At 42.1% G+C, this 21114-nt stretch overlaps 1 protein-coding gene across 3 annotated transcripts in view; it reads left to right on the top strand.

Moving 5' to 3' along the window:
• The first annotated feature begins 597 nt into the window (after window positions 1–597).
• The window catches only part of LIN7A (lin-7 cell polarity scaffold A), a 49059-nt gene continuing 28542 nt past the window's right edge, over window positions 598–21114 (top strand). Inside the window, exons 1-2 of one of the 3 annotated variants that reach the window (XM_085221975.1) lie at window positions 598–1027; window positions 20306–20424. In XM_085221975.1, the coding sequence (XP_085078101.1) occupies window positions 727–1027; window positions 20306–20424 (420 nt within the window). In that variant the 5' untranslated portion in view covers window positions 598–726. The remainder of the gene's footprint in view (window positions 1028–20305; window positions 20425–21114) is intronic. The other 2 variants (XM_085221962.1, XM_085221972.1) reach the window with 2 other exon arrangements.

Here is a 21114-nt window from a genome sequence, read left to right as displayed (position 1 = left end):
TTCTTGAGCAAGTGAAACAATGCAGGTACCGCACAGGACAAGGGGGGGGGGGACTCAGTTCTTCATTGTCACTTCTCTGCGTACTTCCCACAGTGGAAGGCAGCACAACTGCACCTCCGTTTCCGGAGAGGCAGCAGAACGGCTCCCCCTGAGCTCCGGGCTAAGGACGGAGGTGCACGGCTCCTGGCCGGCCCTGCACAGCTCCAGCGCTGAGCTCAGCTTGAAGGCTGAGCGCTCCCAGGCCCGCACGGACTGCGCACATCCACCCGCACGAGGTGACCACGACGCACCCACGATCGATCTCTCCCTCTCTGCCTTTCAACCCCGAGATACGGAGATATAGTGCAGTATCCCGAGGACGGCCCGGAACACGCGGCAACCCAGACGAGGTTCAGGGCTGAAGACGGGGCTGACAACTGTGGGTCCGTTCGAAGGGCGGTGCGGGGACGCGCCGGTGCAGCGCAGCCCTGCGAAGGGCTCCGCCGTCGCCTCTCCCGGCGGCTCCCGCAGGCGGCGCTGCGGCGCTCCCCGCCCTCGCGCTCTCCCTCCGCTGCGGCACCCCCGGGCGGCGGGGCCACAGACGGACCGCCCCTCGCCGGCCGCCCCCGGCCCCAGAAAGCCGTCAGCGACGCCGCCCGTCCCTCAGGGCCGTGGGCCCCGAGACTCCGCTTCGAGGCGAGCGCGGCGGCCTCCCGCCGGGCCCGGGCCCGGACCCGCACCGCAGCGATGCCGGCAGCCCGCGCCGGGCCCCGCCGGGCCGCCCTGCGCACGCTGCACCGCGGCGCCCCGTCCGTGTTGAGCCGCCCTCCGCTGGGCGCCCTCTCCGCCCCGCTCGCCTCCTCCTCCTCCTTTTCCTCCTCCTCCTCCCACGGAGCCACCCTCCTCCTCCGCCCCCTCTCCCTGCCAGCCTCCTCCCCGCCCTTCCCCTCGCTCCACGCCGGTGCCGGAGCCGCGCGTCACTCGGGCTCCAGCCCCGCCGCAGACATGGCGACGCTGACCGCGGTCCAGCCGCTCACGCTGGACAGAGGTAAGCGGGGCGGCCGTCGCCCCCCGGCCCGGCCCGAGGGAGCATCGCGGGGCTCCGTGCGAGGCGGGCTGCGGGCGCTGCCGTGACGGCCCGCCCGTCCCCGCGGCGTAAGGGCTGGAGGCGGCGGGTGGGCGGGCAGGCAACGTCTCCCCGCGAGGCTCCGGAGCGAGGAGACGGGAGGAAAGTTTGTCCGCCGGCGGGGAGCGGCCGCGCGGCCGGGGGACGCGTGCAGGCGAGGGCTGGGGCTGTGCGCAGGTGCCCCGCGGCCGTGCGCCCTGTTCCCCCCGCCTCGCTGCTGCGGGAGAGCCGCGGCCGGGGCGCGGCGCACATCCGCACCTGTCCGGCGGCGGCCCCGCGCTTGGGGCGGGCGGAGCGGACGCCCGGGGAAGGGATGCGTGTGTCGGCCGAACGCAGCTTTTGGGGTCGGTGCGCTGATGGTAATGGTGTTACTCTGTGCGATGTTACTCTGCCAGGGTGCTGTGTGTGTCTGCAGGCGGCTGCTCGGTCCGAGGAGAGAGAGCAGTTGATGTTTTGCTAGCCTTGAGTTGTGTCAGCAGCCTGACCGAGGTAATGAAAAGCGGTGCTGAAATCACGAACTTTTGTTTAAGTTCAGTTTTTGCCTCCGGGCTGTGAAAATTGGACGCCTCCCTCGCGATACATTTGTGCTGCTTGCGAGGCTGAGCAGAAATGCTGTTCAGTTTCTGTGGTCACAGAGGAGAAGAATTTAAACTGATGTCTGATTTGTTTTGCTTCTGTGGTTCTGTGAGTTAGAGGTTACACAGCTCCCAAAACAGTTTCTTGAGTTGCAGGTGCATCTCTCTTCTTAACTTCCATCAAGGAGCCCTGAGTGGCTCTGAACATGTATAAATCTTGTACTCTTGAAAGCAGAATTTAGGCCAGTGCCGCTTATTTCTTTAACGTGTTCTTTCTAGAGGATTAAGACAGGCTTTCAGAGCAAGATAGAGAGCGTCTTCCTGTAAATCCTATGCAAAAGAAGCCTGATGAACCCAGTTTCAAGGTGAGAAAGATAGTGCAGGTACCTTTACTGGAACCGGACTGAGTACAGATCAGTCTGCAGAGTTTCACAGAATCACAGAAGGTCCTGAGTTGGAAAGGATCCACAAGGATCATTGAGCCCAACTCCTGGCTGCACACAAAACCACCCAAAATCAAACCCTGTGTCTGAAAGCATTGTCCAAACGCTCCTTGAACTCAGTCAGCTCAGTGACATGACCACTGCCCTGGGGAGACTGTTCCAGTCCCTGACCACCCTCTGGTGAAGAACCTTTTCCTACTGACACTAAGTAGAGTTTGCTGGATAGTTTTAATTTCAACATTTGAAGAAAAGGTGAATCTAAAATTATTCTTACTGAAATAACAAAGTGCTGGAATGCGCTTGAAATTAAACTGTTCAGAAATCCACTGTGTAATCTACAGTTTCACCCTAATACTGTTTTCAGTAAGCAGGACAAATCTATTTCCTGGCAAAGAGCTGAACAGATGGCAATCCATTAGCAAACCTGGCTTTTCTAAGGAAAGTATTACTATTTCAGAATTACACGTTTCTTTTCATCACTAACACAGTGCTCTAAAATATCCACGATACACAAAAATGCAAATTAGTCCCAATTTAAATGTAAACATCTGTTGTCGGTGTCCAGAATATGCCTAAATATTTGACAGAGGTGCTTGCGTTGTGGACTCCCTGGTTGTCACAGTAGTTCACAGTTGTGTTAGGAGATGTAACATCACGGAGCAGTAGGATGTGACGTACAAAAGGGAACTATGGACAAGAAGAAATAGATTTAAATACTGCACCTGCCGTGCAGATGGCCATTTCGTCAGCAAGATACACTTTGTCACCCATAACAAGTTATTATTATATCAGCTGGAGAGGGTGGGCTGACACTGTAGGAGTGACCCAAGCTTGGTGCTCCCAGGTACTTACTCTGTAGTCTTTCTCTCACAGCCAAGGAAGCAGGAAAGTGCTATGCAGAGTGATTTTCCACATTTCGGTTGTTCTTATTAAAGCAGACGCAGCTATGTTTACTGTCACTTAGGCTTTGCGCAGCTCTGCTGTGATGTAGGCCCAGCAAGAGTTGTAGCCTTGTATCCACTTGGCTGTGCCCCACAGAGGGCTACGTGCAGCAAGAAAATAGAGAGCATTGCACGAGAGGCAGCACTCGCTGCCATGCGTTGTGTAGGGAATGGCTGCTTCGTCTCTGGCTAGGAAATGTTTGCTGTTCCCCCCAGCTAAGGCGTCCAGAAATAGTAAAACTTCATATAGATGCATACATCAGAAATCTGAGTTAGGCCCAGACATCGTCTGCTCCCAGACAAAACCTGCATTCTGTGTTCAGTGCAGGGATGGGAGCGTTCCTAGCGCCTGACACAAGTGACATTCAGAATCGTGTGGTAAAATGAATTGCCATTTAAAGGTGAAGAGCATGTTGTGTGTGAATGATTGAAAGCCAATTACATTCTGGAAGATTACTTCAGTCCAAAGCACAGGAATTAATTTCCTTAATTCCTGTCATCATGTGCCTTTCTACCTGCACAAATGTGTGCAAGTTCCATTAGGGCTTTTTAATATGTGGAACAAGTTCACAAAATAATGGAAATTTTAATCACTTACAATTTAATCTCCAAGGCTTTTGCCTGACCTTTGTGTGGTGCTCTGTTGGGAGGAGGGGAAGGAATCAGCAAGCACTTCAGTGCAGAGATGTGAAACACTGGAGCTGAGGGGGGTACGGCTCTGGGCTGAGCTGCATGTGCCTCTGAGGTTTGTGACGGGCAGAGCCTGTCCTCTGAGTGTCTTCAAGCAGCTCTGTCAGTCTTTTACAGAAAGAAGTGCACCTTCTTGTCTCTTGCATGCGTCTTGCATGCTGAATGGGTGGCACACTGTCGGTAATCCCTAGAGCTCATCAGGCCTCACTGTAGGAAGGTTTTAAGCCAATTCAGGGGTGATGCCAGAAACTTTGAAAGCTGCTCTTGTTCCATGTTGAGGTGAAAAGTTACAGTGCTGCGTTACATAAACTGACAAAGTAAGGTTGGATTTTGTTTTTCATTTTATGTTCAAGGTTATGGATTTTTAAGTGTGCTCCTGGTTTAATTTGCCTCTTTGGACTCCAAATCAAAATGGAATGTTTAAAAATGCCCATGCTGTGTTGTGTTTTTTTTTTTCACCTTTGCACGCCACTTTTATTGGCACACCTTGTGCTTTGTTCTCAGCACTCGATCAGCAGCACTGTCTCTGCCTGTCCTCACAGTGCCCTCAGCGTGCCACAGCCCTGCGGTGACCAGCAGTGGCCACCTTCTCAACCATCAGGCAGAGCTCACATCTCCCTTGTGGCCATATTCTGTTGCCTTTCTCTCCCCACAGCCCTGCGCAGATACAGGAAGCTCCTGGTGGGTGTGAGGCACTCAATGGGCGCCTTAGCACAGTCTGATGGAAGCATTTTCTGCAAATAACACTGCGCTCCAAGGTATATGATGAAGAGAGCACCTTTCCGCTCTTCCCTTGGTGCTCATGTTAGGAATGGTCATATGGGAGGCCCACAGTTTGAAGCAGGCATCTTGCTAGCTAGGCATAATGTGTGTTCCACTCTGAACTTTGTCTGTCATACTAGTTCGGCAGAAGTTTTCATCAAGCTTGTTTTACATAACATTTTACTTGTGCTCTTTCTTCCAAGATGAAAATCTGCTCTGACAGAAAACTGACCGTTTATTTACTCAGATTGCTGCAAAACTTCAGTTATTCTTCCTTGCTCCCAACTGTGAAAATGGCAGCTTTAAAAGAGCACTTTTCAAAACTTCTTGCTTTTGATGATTCTATACAATTAGGCTGTACAAAGACCATTGCATGATTAAGTGCATGGAAATATTTCTCATTTGAAGGAGAGCTTTCAACTGTCTTTTATTAATAATCCATGTCCTCTTACGTTTTTCTTTATATAGTTACTATTCATGCATGCCACTGGTGGTTTCAATTCTTCATATGATTGAGGATAAAAGAAGAAATTTGAATAGACTGAATATACTGTGCTGATATTTTAATCCCTGTGAAGTTTCACGACAAGGTCATAGCTATTGGCTGTTGACAACCAAATTTCTCCTCGCTTTCAATTATATCCTAGGCAACTGGAAATACTTCTTGCTCTTGAGCTGTGGCACACAGCTAATCTCTGTTGGTTTTTTAAGAATTCAAAGAAGTATTTTTTTTAGTGGAGGGGATGTCCCATAACTCCCTGAAAATCCTTAACAAAGCACCGTGTTCAGTGACAGTAAATAGGTAATTGAATCAATTTATAATTTGATTTGATGGCTATCAGCCACCAGCTGATAGCAGAGGTAGATGTATTCTATGAAATGTGACCAGATGACGTTTGACTGTTTGCATGCATTATTGCTTACTAGAGGGCTCTTCCTTCTTTATCTTCTTGTCATTTTTCTTTTCATTCTCATAACCTATATACATGGGGATTTTTTCCCATCAATGCTTATACGTTTCTGTACAACAGAAGTGAGTACTGAGTATAAGTTGCTAGATATTGTCTTTGGAAAAAAATGTATAACATACTCATCAGTAAAATGAAGTCAGAGTCATAAAGTGTGAAATATACTCCTTGACAGAGGTGCAGCATAAGGCCAGCTATCTTTTACAGTGCGGTTAAGCCCTTCAAAACAGTGTTAAATGGTTATGCTGCTCCCTGCATGGCTTTCAACAAAGTGTTTCCATCTGTCAGAGAGATTTCTTATACTGCTCTCCAACCTGGCGTGTTAAAAGAGGAAAACACTTCTGCAAGTGCTGTGTGCTTTAAGTCTAGTATTCCTCTATTTGGTATGCCAGCTGATGATATATAAAGAATCAAATTAATTCTTCTGAGGCTAAAAAAAAGGCCTTTTGTTTGTAGAAACAGAATTGACCATTCTGGATTGAGTCTGAAATACAGTTTTTTGTTTTCCATCAATATGCCAACATATATTTGATTTTTTTTTTTCATGTATTTATATGAAGGAATGGATTAAGGTTAGCAGGTATAGGGGTGTTTTCTGAAGATCCATGCAGTTTAAGAGTTTTTTTTTAGCCACGTGTGCAATGTAGTTGAGTCTCTTGGAGATCTGCAGCAAGAATATGAGAAAGTCCCAACCTGAATGTAATCTTTGATAACATATTTTGAAAAGTTAAATGCACACATTTGACTTGGATGCCTCAAGGCGGTAGAAGGCTGGAGTGGTGGAGCTGGCTGGGCACACTGCTGCATGAGCTCTGTGTCACGAGGCAGGCTGGGCACCAAGGAGAGGGCTCTGTCCTCAGGCCTGAGGCAGCTCCTGATGATGGGACGTTGAAACTGAGCTTTGTCACGATGCGTGGGAGCGAATGAAAAGTCCATTGCATCATCTCCAGCACGCGCCAGGCACAGCGGGCCTCTGGTGTTGCCTTCCTCCAGGGAGCTGTGCCTTTGTGGCTCATGCCACGCAGATGCATGGAAATGTCTTCCAAAAACTAGTGGCGTTTTTAACGTTGTCACTTTTGTAGAGTGTAGAGGGGGAATATCTGATATTTCCAGTCATGTTTATCTTAGAAACTCATAATGGTCAGTAACCATTTCAGAGTCAGACAATGGTGAGAGACACCTCTGATCCCCTCCTGCTCAGGGATCTCACATTCCTCCTGATCTGTCAGGCTGAAAAATTCCATAGAGATGGTAGCAATTAAATAATTCTTGTAGCCTACCTGAATTAATCTTCTGTAGAACAAAGTGATTAACAGAACTTGCATGTGTATGTTATGCATCTCGTTCTTCAAATGGGGCTTTCTGCTGAAGCTTGGTGGCACGGATTTGAGTCCATGACAAGCTCTGGAATGGGTGAGGGGTTGACCATTTGCAACAAGTTGAGAGATAATATCAGAAAGCACAAGGGGGGCTGTTTTTGTGCATAGTAATCTAAATTATTTCACATTATGCGTTTTTGACATTTAAAAATAATGCTAACATGCTGTAAACTGTATATGTATGTACAAACCCAAGATTCTCAAAGTTAATCTCAGTCAGCTTAATCTTCCTTTATGATATTTGCTGGAGATTCACTCTTGGAATAAGAAATATTCAACAGTTGATTCTCTGTTCAGATGAGCAGGTTTGATTTAGAAGTGCACGTTTGCATACTAATAATGCTTTCCTGGGTATTTGAACTACAAGCTCAGACCTCAGCTACGTTAAAAAGAGAGAGATAAGAACTTTTTTTGAGAACTTTTTTCGCCATGGTTCAAAACAGAATGGTTGAACTCCATTCTTGTGTGTAGTTCTGCTAAATCACCAGGAAATGCTTCTCATAATGAGTTGTCATTACCTTAGTGCTCCTTTAATAATAGGGCTTTTTGTTGGTTTTGCTTTTTTAAAGAAGAAAAGATTGATTAGAAAAGTGGATTTCCAGAAGAGATTGGAGAATTGTTATTATTTAAAATATAGAACAATTAAGTATCCAGGAATACGCGGAGCATCAAAGCATTGATTTGTTTCTGTGTAAACACGGATAATTGAATAAGGAAGAGCATTGCTCAAAATAGACTTAATTTATTTTTTCTGAAACAAAATTACATTTTTACTGTTTCGTTTTAATAGAACCCCCAGTTTAAACACTAATCCTTTATATCCACTAACTCTTTAATTTTCTTTCTCAACCATATTTTCTGAAAAAGGATAGATCTCCCAGATAACAAGGCGTCAATCCCTCTGCAATCAGTTAGGCATTAGGGAAAAATGTACTTGAAATAGCTTATATAGATCACCATAGTCATCAGCAGTAGTTTTAACCCTCAGAAACTTGTTTAACATCATCTCATCAGCTTCCAATAGATTTGGTAGTAGTGTTTGTGCCAAATGCTATTTACTGAATCAGCACAGGAATAAAAGGATAACACATCTGTTCCTATACAGAGACAAACCGGAGAAACTTTAAGCGAGGATGTTGGTCTTAAAATCAGTGAAGCACTCTTTGAAAAGAGAGGTGATTTGATGTCTGATTATCTTGTAATCCAGTGGTAATAGTGGTGGAATTTATACTAATTTATTCAACACTTTCTGCTTCCTAACAGTACAGCCATCTTAAAACGTGCCAGGCGTGCTCCTGAGATCCTCCCCTTGTTGTGATATCAGGCTGCAACCTGAGAAGCGTTCTAGTTCCCCTGCTCCTGTTCTCAGCATCGTTCAACATGTAGGATACCAAACAACTGCATTCCAAAAGTGATAGTGAGCTCTTTCTCACAGAGGTTTCCCATTTCAGAGTTTTCCTCATAACTTGCAGCAGCAATCTAAGTGGTCGTGGCTTTCTTCTGAGGTCATAGTCTTTCCTAGTTGTAAGTTAATCGTGAGCAGTTGTTGAGATCTACCATCAGCATATTTTTTATTGCCTAGGTGTACTGCCAGAGGATTTTATTCATTGCTTCCTTCTTATTGTAGCTTTTCCTGTATACATCCTCAACAGGTTTTTTTCCCTTCCTTGAGAAATGGCTATTATGTAGCCAGCTACCAGAGGGATTCCATCTGCAAAAAGTAATATTGTTAAATCCACTAAAATTGAACAAAGGATATTAACTTTCTTCTTGTTACCTGAGACTACAGGGAATCTTATCTTAGGTGTATGTGTTTAATCACTGCGTCACAGCCGTTCTATTGCATGAATGCCTTTTTTTTTACCGTCATCTTACTGGAGTCTCAAACCACCTAAAAGCCCCCAGAAGATAAAATCATGATGCTAGACAATTAGGCTAGACTTAAAGTGAAGATTTGCATTGCAACTATGTACAACTGCCAGTAGCCCACAGCCATCTTTCTCATCTTTCTGGTAATAAAAGAGAAAGATTTAAGATTCAGATTAGCTGGGGAGGTAAGAACTGAGAAGAGGCAGCAGGAGACTGGTAATGACATGAGCAGAGAGGAAAGTGAGAGCAACTGCCTTGGCTCCAGCACAGTGCCTGTTGTGATGGAGAATTAGCATCCTGAAGTTAACCTTGCCTCCCTTTGAGAGGCACCGGTTGGTGCCTTTTTTCCCCTTCCTGTCATCTTCCCTGCCAACAAAAATCACTCTTACGCAAACAAAAAGCACGCTGCAAGTATCTGTGTGGCTAATGCATGACATTGCCCATATGGCCAATACTTTTGTTTTGCAGTATGCACACAGGATACACTAATACATGCTTTTGCTTAGGCAGGGAAATGAGAGAGCGGAATTCAGCTAAGAGAAAAGTATATCCAAGTTGGAAGTAATAGTTTTCATCCTGTTTTTCTTTGTTTTCACAAGCCTATTTATTGTAGTTATTTCTGTTCTACAGTTCTCGAGCTTAATCAAATTTTTAATTCCTTCCCTGATTTTAATGCTGTGTGCTTACTGACAAAATCACAGAAGCAAGTATCCTATAAAGTAGGGTTCCTGGTGTATTTTAATGTAGTAGCCTTTTTTTTTTTTTCTTTTAATCTAGGATCAGAACCTGGAACGTGTTCACATTTGCAGTTTCAGCAAGACGCCCAGTGTACTTCTGTCTGGCATTTAAAATGGTGGCATTCCAGCATGATTAGTGGCTTCTGCTGAAACAAATCCTACAAGGCCAAGAGATGCTGTCTTCAGGAGATAGATGAGGCTGGTGGAGTTGCTGGGGCATCTTTTTATGAGTTACCGATAGCTACAGGAAGGAGAATACAGTTTCCTTACTTTCACAAAGTTCATATTGTAGGAACTTATTTCTTAAAAGCCATATCCTTACCCTGCTGAATTTCTGAATGTCTCAGGGATTCTGACTTTGCTTCAGAGGTTGATTTATTTATTTATTTATTTTCTGTTATTTTATAGCTTCAGAAGGTCAGAATACTATTTTACTTCTCCTGTGAAGGCAAATAGCTGCTTTAAACACTTGAGAACTTTGGGGTTTTTAGAAGTCCTTACAGAAAGGCTAAAGAACTACAGTAACAAACTCTGAAGCAACAAAGTATTATGCTTCCTGTTGGAACTGTGGGTTTAATTCTTTTTTTTTTTCTTTTTTTTTTTGAATAAATGAATGTATACATGTATATGTTTATATTTATAGCATGCACAGCATGTATTTATTTGAATAAATTTGGTGGACGACAGGTTGGCCATGAGCCAGCATTGTGCCCTCGTGGCCAAAAAGGCCAATGGCATTCTGGGGTGCATTAAGAAGAGCGTGTCCAGCAGGTCGAGGGAGGTGATCCTCCCCCTCTACTCTGCCCTGGTAAGGCCTCATCTGGAGTACTGTGTCCAGTTCTGGGCTCCCCAGTACAAAAAAGACAGGGATCTCTTGGAAAGAGTCCAGCGGAGGGCCACAAAGATGGTGAAGGGCCTGGAGCATCTCCCCTATGAAGAAAGGCTAAGTGAACTGGGTCTGTTTAGCCTTGAGAAAAGAAGACTGAGAGGGGACCTGATCCAGGTTTATAAACATCTGAGGTGTGGCGGCCATAGCGGTGAGGCCAGTCTCTTTTCAGTGGTACGTGGAGACAGGACGAGGGGAAACGGACATAAGCTGCAGCATAGGAAGTTTTGCACGAATGTGCGTAAGAACTTCTTCACGGTGAGGGTGACGGAGCACTGGAACAGGCTGCCCAGGGAGGTTGTGGAGTCTCCTCTGGAGATATTCAAGTCTTGCCTGGATGCCTACCTGTGCGACCTGGTGTAGGGAACCTGCTTTGGCAGGAGGGTTGGTCTCGATGATCTCTAGAGGTCCCTTCCAACCCCTACAATTCTGTGATTCTGTGAATACAACATTCACTTTTTTGCTAAGTCTAAAAAAACATTTTTGTGTCATATTCACAGCTAACTGTCCCTAGTCAGGAAAAGCACAAGAACCATGTCTCATCTGTTCTATTCAGCACTGAGTAGCTGTCTATAAATCTTAGTTATGATCACAAAAAGCAGACACAATTGAACAATAGAAAGTTGTATCTATATACGGAGAGAAAAAAGAAATGTTACCTTCCCTTCTCTTTTCTCCCAAGGTGATACAGGGGAAAAATGACATTCTTTTTAAAGAACTGTGCGAGAACATACCAGTGTTTTCAATGTTTGTCTATTCTTTGCATTTTCAACTTCATTTTTTTAAACCTTTCTCTTAAGGGATAATTTAGAAACTCGTTTTCACACTGGTGCTATATTCAAAGCTTTCTATACAAAACCAGTGGGTGCTGGCACAGGGTTGGTGTATGTCTTGGTTACTCACAGATGGCAAAATCTTCTGATGAAAATTTTCAAACTTACATTTCTGCACCTCGTCACCTTCACTGCTTTAAAAATTGTAATGAAACTACTAATTTGGAAGAATAAAAATTATATAACTATTTAAAAATTATTTGTTTTTAAAATTAATTTTAAATGCTCATCTCTGAAAATTCTGAATTGTGTTACTACTATTCAGGCCTAGTTTTAATAAAAACCAGGGAAATTCATCATAATGAAATGATCTTGAATTACCTATCAATTCAAGCTGGACTGTTTTAATATCATTCCTCTAAAAAGCAGTAGTGGAAATGTGACAGTACCAGGTTGTGTTCTCAAAGGATCTGATGAACTTAACAGTTTTAGGAACTTTGTGGATCTCTCTCAAACACCAAAAAAAAAAAAAAGAACAAATTTTGAAAATTGTCAGCAAGGATGTTCCTCTGACTTAACCAGTAACGTGAAGGCTTCACTGTAAAAACTGAGGAATGGCTTTACCTGTGCAGATTAATGGTTATGCCAGAAAAATTGACCAAGATAAAGCAAAACCAGTTCTCCCAGTTAGCCTTTATAGTAGGTTAGGGCTGTGAAAAGGCCTTAGCTGAAGATGAGAATGGAAATCGCCAATTAAAACTTATTGGGTTGGAAGGGGGAAATTACTCAGACATTGGTAGACATGGAGAAATTCCAAGAAGATAAAGGAGCATACTTTTTCAGTTAAAGGGACCTTCTGAATATTGAATTTGAACATACTAAGGGAGTATTGAGGAGCAGTATCCCTAAAATGGCACAATTTCAGTATTTCAGGTAGCATTCCTGAAATGGGAAAAGAGGAATTGCTGAAGAGAATCATAAGGGTCTTTTGTAGTGTTGAGGCTGCTGAATGGAAAGATCTCCACACAGTATCTGTCTGTATTTTGGATCATAGGTGACTCTGCATTCCCTGCAAATTAATTGTCCTTTCTCTAAGTTATTTTGCAAAACATACCAGACCTCTACTGTCATATTCAGGTGTTCCTGCCAAAGCTGCTGGGAAGACTCATGGTGATTAACGTGCCTTGGGGTATGCAGCATCTGGGTCAGGAGCAGAGGGAAGCAGAGGGCTTGTATGCCTGTGGTGTGTCTGAGACGATAGAGCCAGAGAAATCTGAGTGTATCACCAACATACAGAAAAAGAAATGTAGCCCCAGATAGGATCTGATGAATAGCCAAAGAAAACGAGCAGGACGCGGGCATTGGGTATGTATGTATACTCAATCTTATTCCATGGCTGGTTTTCCTCATTTGTTATGAAAAAAAATGCATCAGACTTTTGGTTAAGACATTTGTAAAACTTTTAACCAAAAAGCTCTGAATGTGATTGTTCTCAAGTGTGGTGTCTTCTGTACCACGTGGAGGTAAATTTGCAGGAATTTTTCACTGTAAATCTGGACAATAACTGGATTTTGTCATACCACGATATACGGAGGATGCAGATATTTACATCTGAGCTAATCATCTAGTCTCCCTTTGTAGTCAACAAAGAGAACAGGCGCTCCTAGAATATGATTCATCTTATCTAAAATAGGTCAGATAAATTGTAGCCTGAAAGTGTTTTTCTTCATCGAAAGTAGCAACAGTCTGGGGTGAGAAGCTGAGCTATAGATGCCTGCATTAGAACTGTGGTGAGTTGAAATCCTCAACACAAGGTGAATCATGAGGGTTTGGTTGTTCTTATATTTATTTCTGCATTCACAGTAATATTTAATCACAGGAGTAGAAGTGATACTGCATTAAACCTATAACTGCTACCCATATAATACAAACTAATATAAAAATAAAGCTATATAGCTATAAATATTAATATAGATATAGTATACCAGAAGCATTGATGTTACTGCTGTAATGCCACGGTTTCAAGTATAATAGGGCAAAGGGGCTTTTTTCTCCCCTTTTGGGGAGAAGGAAAGAAAAATGACCCAATTAAGATAAGGATAGATAACAAATTTACTACAAATGGTAAAAGAATGTCAGCCAAAATCGTAGATCGTGAGGAGGCTCCTGGGAAATGCAGTAAATTCAGGTGTATCTTCTACTTGGAAACACAGCATGGCCGCCTGTCTCATGATGTCACGGTACAGAATACTGTTAAAAACAGGACATGTAATTGGTTTGAATACACCTCACAGATACACATTATGGAGTGTTGAAAGTTATTGCTATATTGTAACAGCCTAGCATGTTGTTCCCTGCATGTCAAGTCTGATTTACCATGGTGAAGTTCACCTTTATGTATACTCAGTAGTATGAAATTCCGGGCAAGACAAAGATTGCAACTTAAATGGGCAAAAAAGGCTGCTCTCCGCCTTCATTTTCCTGAACTGTTTAGGTTAAATTAAATGTATTAACAGAAGAGCTGTTTTATTTCAGGAGTGCGCTGTGCCATTAGTAAGGAGATGAACTGGGCGTTGGGCAGTCTGCTGTTTGGGAATTGTCATGTTAGGCAAAGCAGCGCTGACAGCAAAGCTCTGGTAATGTAGAAAATTCTCAAAAGATACAAGCTGAAAATCTTCTGAAGCTTGTGCTTTAACCAAGAAGTCATGGAGATAAGGGGTTACTGGCTATGAATTACGAATGAACTTCGCTAATCAGTGTGGAATTCTAATTGCCTAACCATTGATTACCTTCTGTCATTTGATTGTATTTGAAGATCACTCTGTGTAAGTTTGGGAAATTATGATAAAAAGTAGACTAATATTGAGAATGGAAATGTGTTTTCATAAGCTGTAAAGGAGCGGCTAAACCTTAGCAAAAGTACTGAGGAATAAAAACCTGACAGTTATGAAGACCTGTTATGTTATGCAAATTCTTCACCTTCAGCCTAATTAAAGGTCTTCAGGCACAATGAAATAGAGCTTGAAAATTGTCAACGTTATTCTTCTGTAAAGCCACAGTGAAGCAAGTGAAGACTTACTGAGTGTCCTTGCTGTCAGTTTGTAGTGATGTTCCACCTATTTGAAGTACCAAGTATGGTATTTATTCAGCACAATTTTTTTCCTAATAACTGGCATACTAATTCATCTAAGTTCTCCAGAATTAAAATGAATGAGGCAGTTGAATGACTTCAGAAAGGTGAGAAGTCTACTTTCTCATCCCATTAATAAATAAGTGATCATCAAATTGTTGATTGGGAAGCAACCCAGCAACGTGATTCCAGAGTACAGATTTCAGAGTACAGAAATACTACACAGGTCGCTCCACAAGTAATGCCTCCTTTTTGTTTCCATGGAAACCTCAACAGATACAAAGAGCACAATAACATTATTTCATAGAGCAAATGCTCAGCTGCAAAACGCTATTTTTCAGCATAGTCACCACTATTAGCTGTGCATTTTTGCTACTGATGAGCAACAGCCTGCATGCTGTGCTCCTAAAAATCTGCACCAGTGGAGGTAGCACACTGTGGCTGTCGTCACTGCCAAAATGTACCACCACTGCCACACCATGCTCACATCCATAAACTCCATAAACATTCAGCAAGCATCCACATGTGTCAGTGGGTGCCATTTTTTCGCATGAAGAAATCAGTGACACACCTTTGTTTCATACGCACTTCCATGTCAGATGCCATTGTGTCAGGCTGCCCCTCTGCTGCCATCAGTCATACGACAACAGCGTGTAACAGAATATTGTCAGAAGGCTTCAGCCTCTGCTGCCGTACTACCAACATATTCCTGTTGGTGTCATGGGCCAACAAAATAAAATAGGAGGCATTACTTACATGGGCAGCCCTTGTATGTTTCTAAATAATTACTATTTGCATCCAGACTAGTATTACAGAGCATACTATCATCTGTTTAGTTATTTCTTAAGTCAGAAGATAATATATTTATTTTAAGGACTGCATTTTAGGTCCACATGAGAGGAAGATTGGGTGCTGGTAGATGTACAACAGTTTTCATGTTTTGTGTTATAAATCATGCAAGTACATTCATTTTCAAGAGCCACTGTCATATTGGATGGGAAGCATTTAATACACTAGAGTAATTTTCTATTATTTTTCCTTGAAATTTATAGCTTATCTGAATAAACTGGAACTAAAGCCTGCACAAAATATACTGGAGTAAAACCACATTCACAAACTGCAGGAACTTTGTCTACCCAGATTTAACAGTCATGTGAGACGACCACCAAGTGCAGACCTGCTAGGGTTCTTTCTGCAATGCATGGATTCATGATTAACTTTCACGTGGTAAAAGATGAATTGAAGAATAGTAGAAATTGCATTTGCATTTACTTTTAAAAACATCCATCAAATTCAACAGATCTATCTACATTGTATATTCCTTTAGCTATTTGAACAAAATCAGCTAGTGAAAACAGTATGTTAGAATAGGGTGATCAGCAAAGCATTAGCTAAGCAAAATGACCTTTCTATTAATTGCACTCTGGTATGTGGCTATACGTATAGAATTCAATTTCATTTATTATTGCATGGGAATGTTCCATTTGTATCACAGTGTGGTATTTTGCTGGTTCTATGTTCTAGTGACATCTCTCTTTCCTAATGCTTAAATAGTAACCTACTGCTTCTTTCCCACTAACAATACAAATGAAAATTCATTCAAATTAAAATAGAAAGAACACTTGAAATCGTTTTTTTCTGAGAGCCACGCTTTTCTTTTGATGGGCACATTTGATAAAATGTGTTCCATCCACAGCCCCCTGACTTCACTGACAACATGATCCACCACGCTGAAACCTTATTATTTCTTGAGAGGCTGTAGGCAAGCATGATGATGAGAAGGCAAAAAGGGAAGCGAATGTTAAATAGAAGAGGAGAGAAATAAATTCTTTTTGTATCAGGAAGCCAGAAGAAAATGGTTATTAAAAAAAAAAAAAGGGGGGGGGGCTAGAATTCAATATAAAAAGAGGACAAATAATATAATATTCATTTCCAAGTGTACACATCATAGAATACAGAGGAATAATTCCACCCATGGTACTCAAAATTCCCACTAATTTCTGTGTGATATGAAGTGAGAAATGAAGATTGATGTCAGTGATGTTTAATGTAAGTATAATGGAATTCATACTTCTAAATATATGGAATGTATTTCATAATTCCAGTTGAGTTCCAAAAATATCTTAGGTTAAAAGAAGGGCAAATCAGTAATAAAACGTATGAGTGTTTAATTTGCATAGAACATAACTGCTTTTAACATAATTCTACGAGTATTGTGTATCTATATAAACACACATTTTTTCATCAATTGGTGCTTCTTACTAATGTGTAAGAAAATGTTATTCAAGAGCAATTTCCTGTGATAATTTTTGCAAGGAAAGTTGATTACATTTGTAATCAAAGGGACATTTGAGGCAAGAAAAGTATCCCAGCAGATGAATAGCAATCCTTTGGAAACCTGTGGCATTGCTGTAACTGACAGGGATGGATTGATTACCTGCTGCTTGCTTTCTTGTCATCGTAGCTATGAAATCTGCCTCAGCAACAATCCCATCACTTATTTGAGCTGGCACTTATTTTAGTTTTGTCTGGAACTCGTCTTGTATAAAGGATCAGGAAAAAGCTTCACTTAACTTACATTGAGCGAGTTCACTTTTTAAGCTTTCCTGGAGGAATTGTTCATTCAAGTCTCCCCGGCAGAGTAATTAATTGAAGGAAATAGGCTATTCCATGAGACCGCATTTATACATTCATGTTTAAACAGTTTTAGTTTTGCACAAACTGTTACACTTCGCTCCTGACAGAGCATCAGCTTGTAACAAACAGCTTTGGCCCTGAACGCGTGCCTCATTTTAATTCTGTATTTTTATCCCTTGAAGCTCCTTATTATTCCATATTCTCTCTACTGCAAGCAGTTTTGCACAAGTCATTGCCAAATTGGGTCAAGCCATGTGCCTAAGAGAGAGAAAGCAAGCTGATATTGTTAACAAATATGATGAATAAAAAAACAAGAACTTAGGTAACAACATTCATGCGTTCTGGCTCACTGGATGGATTTGGAAGTGGGCAAAATCAGAATACTTTCAGGATATCCAGAATTTTCTTTACCCCAAGCCAGTCCTTAATCACAAAACAAAGTAAACCGATACTGAGAAATGACAGCTTCATGATCAGTTCTGTGTAGGAGTCTGCATACTAAACATCCATTGACTTCATGCCAGGCTTTTGTACTGGGATGAAAACTTACCTTTTATGTTGTAACATTCCCTGTTTTAGAAGTGATTAATTGTTTGAACCTGGCCCATGCCCTAGGGAAATGTTTAGACACGTACTTAACAATTTTGTATTGATCAATGTATCTAAAGCTATTTAAGTTTCCTTCTGGATCAGAACAGCTATTTCACTGAATATCATTGGATTCAGAACCAAAAGCAAATACAAAGTTATACACAAAATGTTCAGATATGGTGAGGAAACTTCTACACAACTGTAAAATAGTAATCAGTCTGCCTTCTCTGGCCCCAGCCTTCTACGGATACAGTTGGTGACAGGGGAAGACAGTTCTAAAATTCCCCAAACCGGTACTGGAAAAGATGCCAGTCTGATTTAGAATATCTGAATTTCAGAAGTCATATCTGATCTGTTATGATCAGCTGTTGGAGCTGCTTTATGATAAATGATCTAATTGCTTTGTGCAGAATGAAATTCATAGCAGTTTTTACCAACGAGCAAATAGACAAATGTCTGTTAAAAGGTTCGAAAATTATTTGGTTGTTAACTTATTATGGCATAACCTACCATGCTAAATAATTACTTATCCTCTTCAATTAAACTGTAAATTTAACGTGTGACATCATCTTCTCTATTCCTAGCATTGAAGTAGATGGATAGTAATTATTTGGTTACAATTACATTGTTATTATTTTAATTCCTGTTAGAGCTCATCTTCTGTCACCTCTTCTCTATTTCTCTGTGTTTTATATGTAAGATATCTGGTCAGTATAGCTCAGCTACAAGCCAAGCATTCTAAGAACTGTTTCAGTTAGCATAATCCCCTAGTCAGAAACAGTAAAACTCTTGTCACCAGGCTGGAGAATTACACAAAGCTGTATGTAGTCTTTGTAGTTGTTGCAGAGTTATGTGGTGGACCGGGGAGTGCAGTTAGTGCACTGAATTAAAATACCTTGAATAGTTTTTTATCGTTCAGTATTAAGAATAAATGTAATCACTAGGAGACAGACCTATTTTTAGTAGGACAGTGTAGTTGGCCAATAGTAGCTCAGATAGCTGTTCAGAGTACACCAGAAGAATGTGAGAATGACTACACGATCAAGACTGTTGTTCATTGATAACAGCAGATTTACAGGAAGAGCTGGAAGGTGACACTAAATGATGCAGGAAGGAAAAACCTTCTATTAAGCTGTACCTTTTAAAAGCTGACTGAGATGTGTATCATGCAGCTCCCTCCTGGGATTGAGTCAGTATGACCAGATTCCTGCTCAGTACTCTGAATGTCTACTAAGTTAAGCCTTCTGGATTGCTCTTCAGAAGCACTTAGATCGTGCCCTTGATGATACTCACAGACTTAAGGAGAATTTAGGCCACCAAAAAAAGTACTTCATGTAAGAGGGTGCTCCAAAAATAACACCTCCTATTTTATTCTGTTGGCCCATTGTGTCAAGAGATATATGTTGGTACGGCAGTAGAGGTTGACCCTTCTGGCCAGTATCCCATTGCATTTTGTTGCTGTGTAAGAGGTGGTAGCGGAGGGGCAGACTGACAGAATGGTGTCTGACGTGGAAGTGTGTATGAAGCACAGGTGTGTCATTGAATTCCTTCGTGTGGAAAAACGGCACCCACTGATGTTCATCAACATTTACTGAATGTTTGTGGAGATCAACCAGTGGATGTGAAGTCTTGGTGGTGTGTTACAGCAGTGCCAACAGTGGTTCACAACTGGTGCAGATTTTTAGGAGCGTCGCCTGCAGGCTCTTGTTCATCACTGTCAAAAATGCATTACTAATGGTGGTGACTGTGTTGAAAAAGAGTGTTTTGCAGCAGAATTTGCTCTGTCAAAACGTGTTGCAGTGCTCTGTTGTAGTTCCCATGGAAATAAAAAGGAGGCATTACTTTTGGAGTGACTTACATATTTATGTGGGTTTTACACAGGTTTCACATGGCAAATCAGGTAATTTTGCATAGGTCTTTGGAGACCTGGACAAGAGCTTTATGTATTTACTCTTATTTACTCTTCACTAGCAAGCTCAAGATTGTCTTTGTAATTGATATGAAAACTTAGATTTATGAAAAGGTCAAATACTTTTATTAGACATTGTCACTGGAGTGTGCTTATATATGTCAGGGGAGAAGTTCTTTACAGAAAGAGTGGTGAGGTGCTGGAACAGGCTGCCCAGAGAGAATGTGATGACTCTGGGCAGCCTGGTCTAGTGGTTGGTGACCCTGCCTATGGCAGGGGGGTTGAAACTAGATGATCATTATGGTCCTTTTCAACCCAGGACCTTCTATGATTCTATGATTCTCTGTCTCTGAAGGTGTTCAAGACCAGGTTGGGTGGGGCCCTGGGCAAACTGATCTAGTATTGGATCTGGAGGTTGGTGGCCCTACTTGTGGCATGGGAGTTGGAGCTTCATGATCCCTGATGTCCCTTCCAACCCAAGCTGTTCTGCAGTTCTGTCATTCTATGACTCAGTGACTCAATTTCATTCTTGCAGACTTTCCAAAAGTAGACCCCATATTGTTTCTGTGCTGCTTCAGTGCAGAAAAGTAAGAAAAAAAATAGATCTGCTAATGTAGATTAGCTGATTTAAATTGGTAGATTTGTTCTAGAAAAGGCTTGCAGTTAAGAACGCAGCTCTGCATGTGTGTCTGTTGTATGTGTACGTGCCCCATTGGTCTATACATGGGGATTTGGATTTCTCAGCAGTAGTGCTGATACCTAACTGAGCTTGGTATAACAAGATTAGTACAGTAGTAGTTTCCACAGTAAATTTTAAATTTAAAATCACCGTGATTTTTCCCCTTTTAGTCACTGTTGCATTTACAGCCTCTGTTTATACTGACTTGTATTTCTTTCTTTTTCCACTCAGATGTTGCAAGAGCAATTGAGTTACTGGAGAAACTGCAAGAATCTGGAGAAGTACCGGTACATAAACTACAGTCTCTAAAAAAGGTGCTGCAGAGTGAGTTTTGTACAGCTATCAGAGAGGTATGGAAAAGAAATTTTTAGTTATTTCTCAGAATAAAATCTCTGTCCTAAAAATTCAAGTATACTGCTGGAGAAGCAACAGTACATTATATAAAGGACAATGGATATGAGATGTGTCTGTAGCTACCTACAGAAAGATGAAGTTACTGAAAAGCAGATGCAGAAAAGTTGCATCAGCAAGGCCTCAAGCCTGAGGCAATTAGACTTGATAAGGAGAAAGAGTTTAATTATTACTTTAGCATTCTGCTTGTGCTGTTTCAAGGTTTGTGCTAAGTTATACAGCACATAGGGATGTGCTGAGTTGGGTGAGTGCAAGATTAAATGCCTCTTCTTTGAACTCAGGTATAAGGTACAGTAGAAATGCCACGAGAGACAACTGACGTAAGCATGGAAGTTAACTGAAGCTAATATGAATCTTGTAGTCAGTGATCAGGTCCCAGTGGGTGTTGCTGCACATGTAAGAATTTTTTATCAAATTACTAAGAATTGTGATTGTTACCCAGCAGTGTATGGTCAGGGGCCTTCCCGAGCTCTGCCAAACAGTAGACAAATTATTGTTTTGTTCTAGTCAAGCTAGAGAAGAAGGAGCCACTTTCTCACATACACACTGGTAGTATTATCTTTAATGTAGTTAAATTATGAATACATCTGTTAGAAGTTTCTTGGACAGACACCATAAATTAATAAAAG

Source organism: Meleagris gallopavo, chromosome 1 (assembly GCF_905368555.1).
Source record: "Meleagris gallopavo chromosome 1, MGAL_WU_HG_1.1, whole genome shotgun sequence".
NCBI classification, from domain to species: Eukaryota; Metazoa; Chordata; class Aves; order Galliformes; family Phasianidae; genus Meleagris; species Meleagris gallopavo.
Note: the sequence above shows the minus strand (reverse complement) of the source record. Positions and strands in the feature narration are given on the sequence as shown.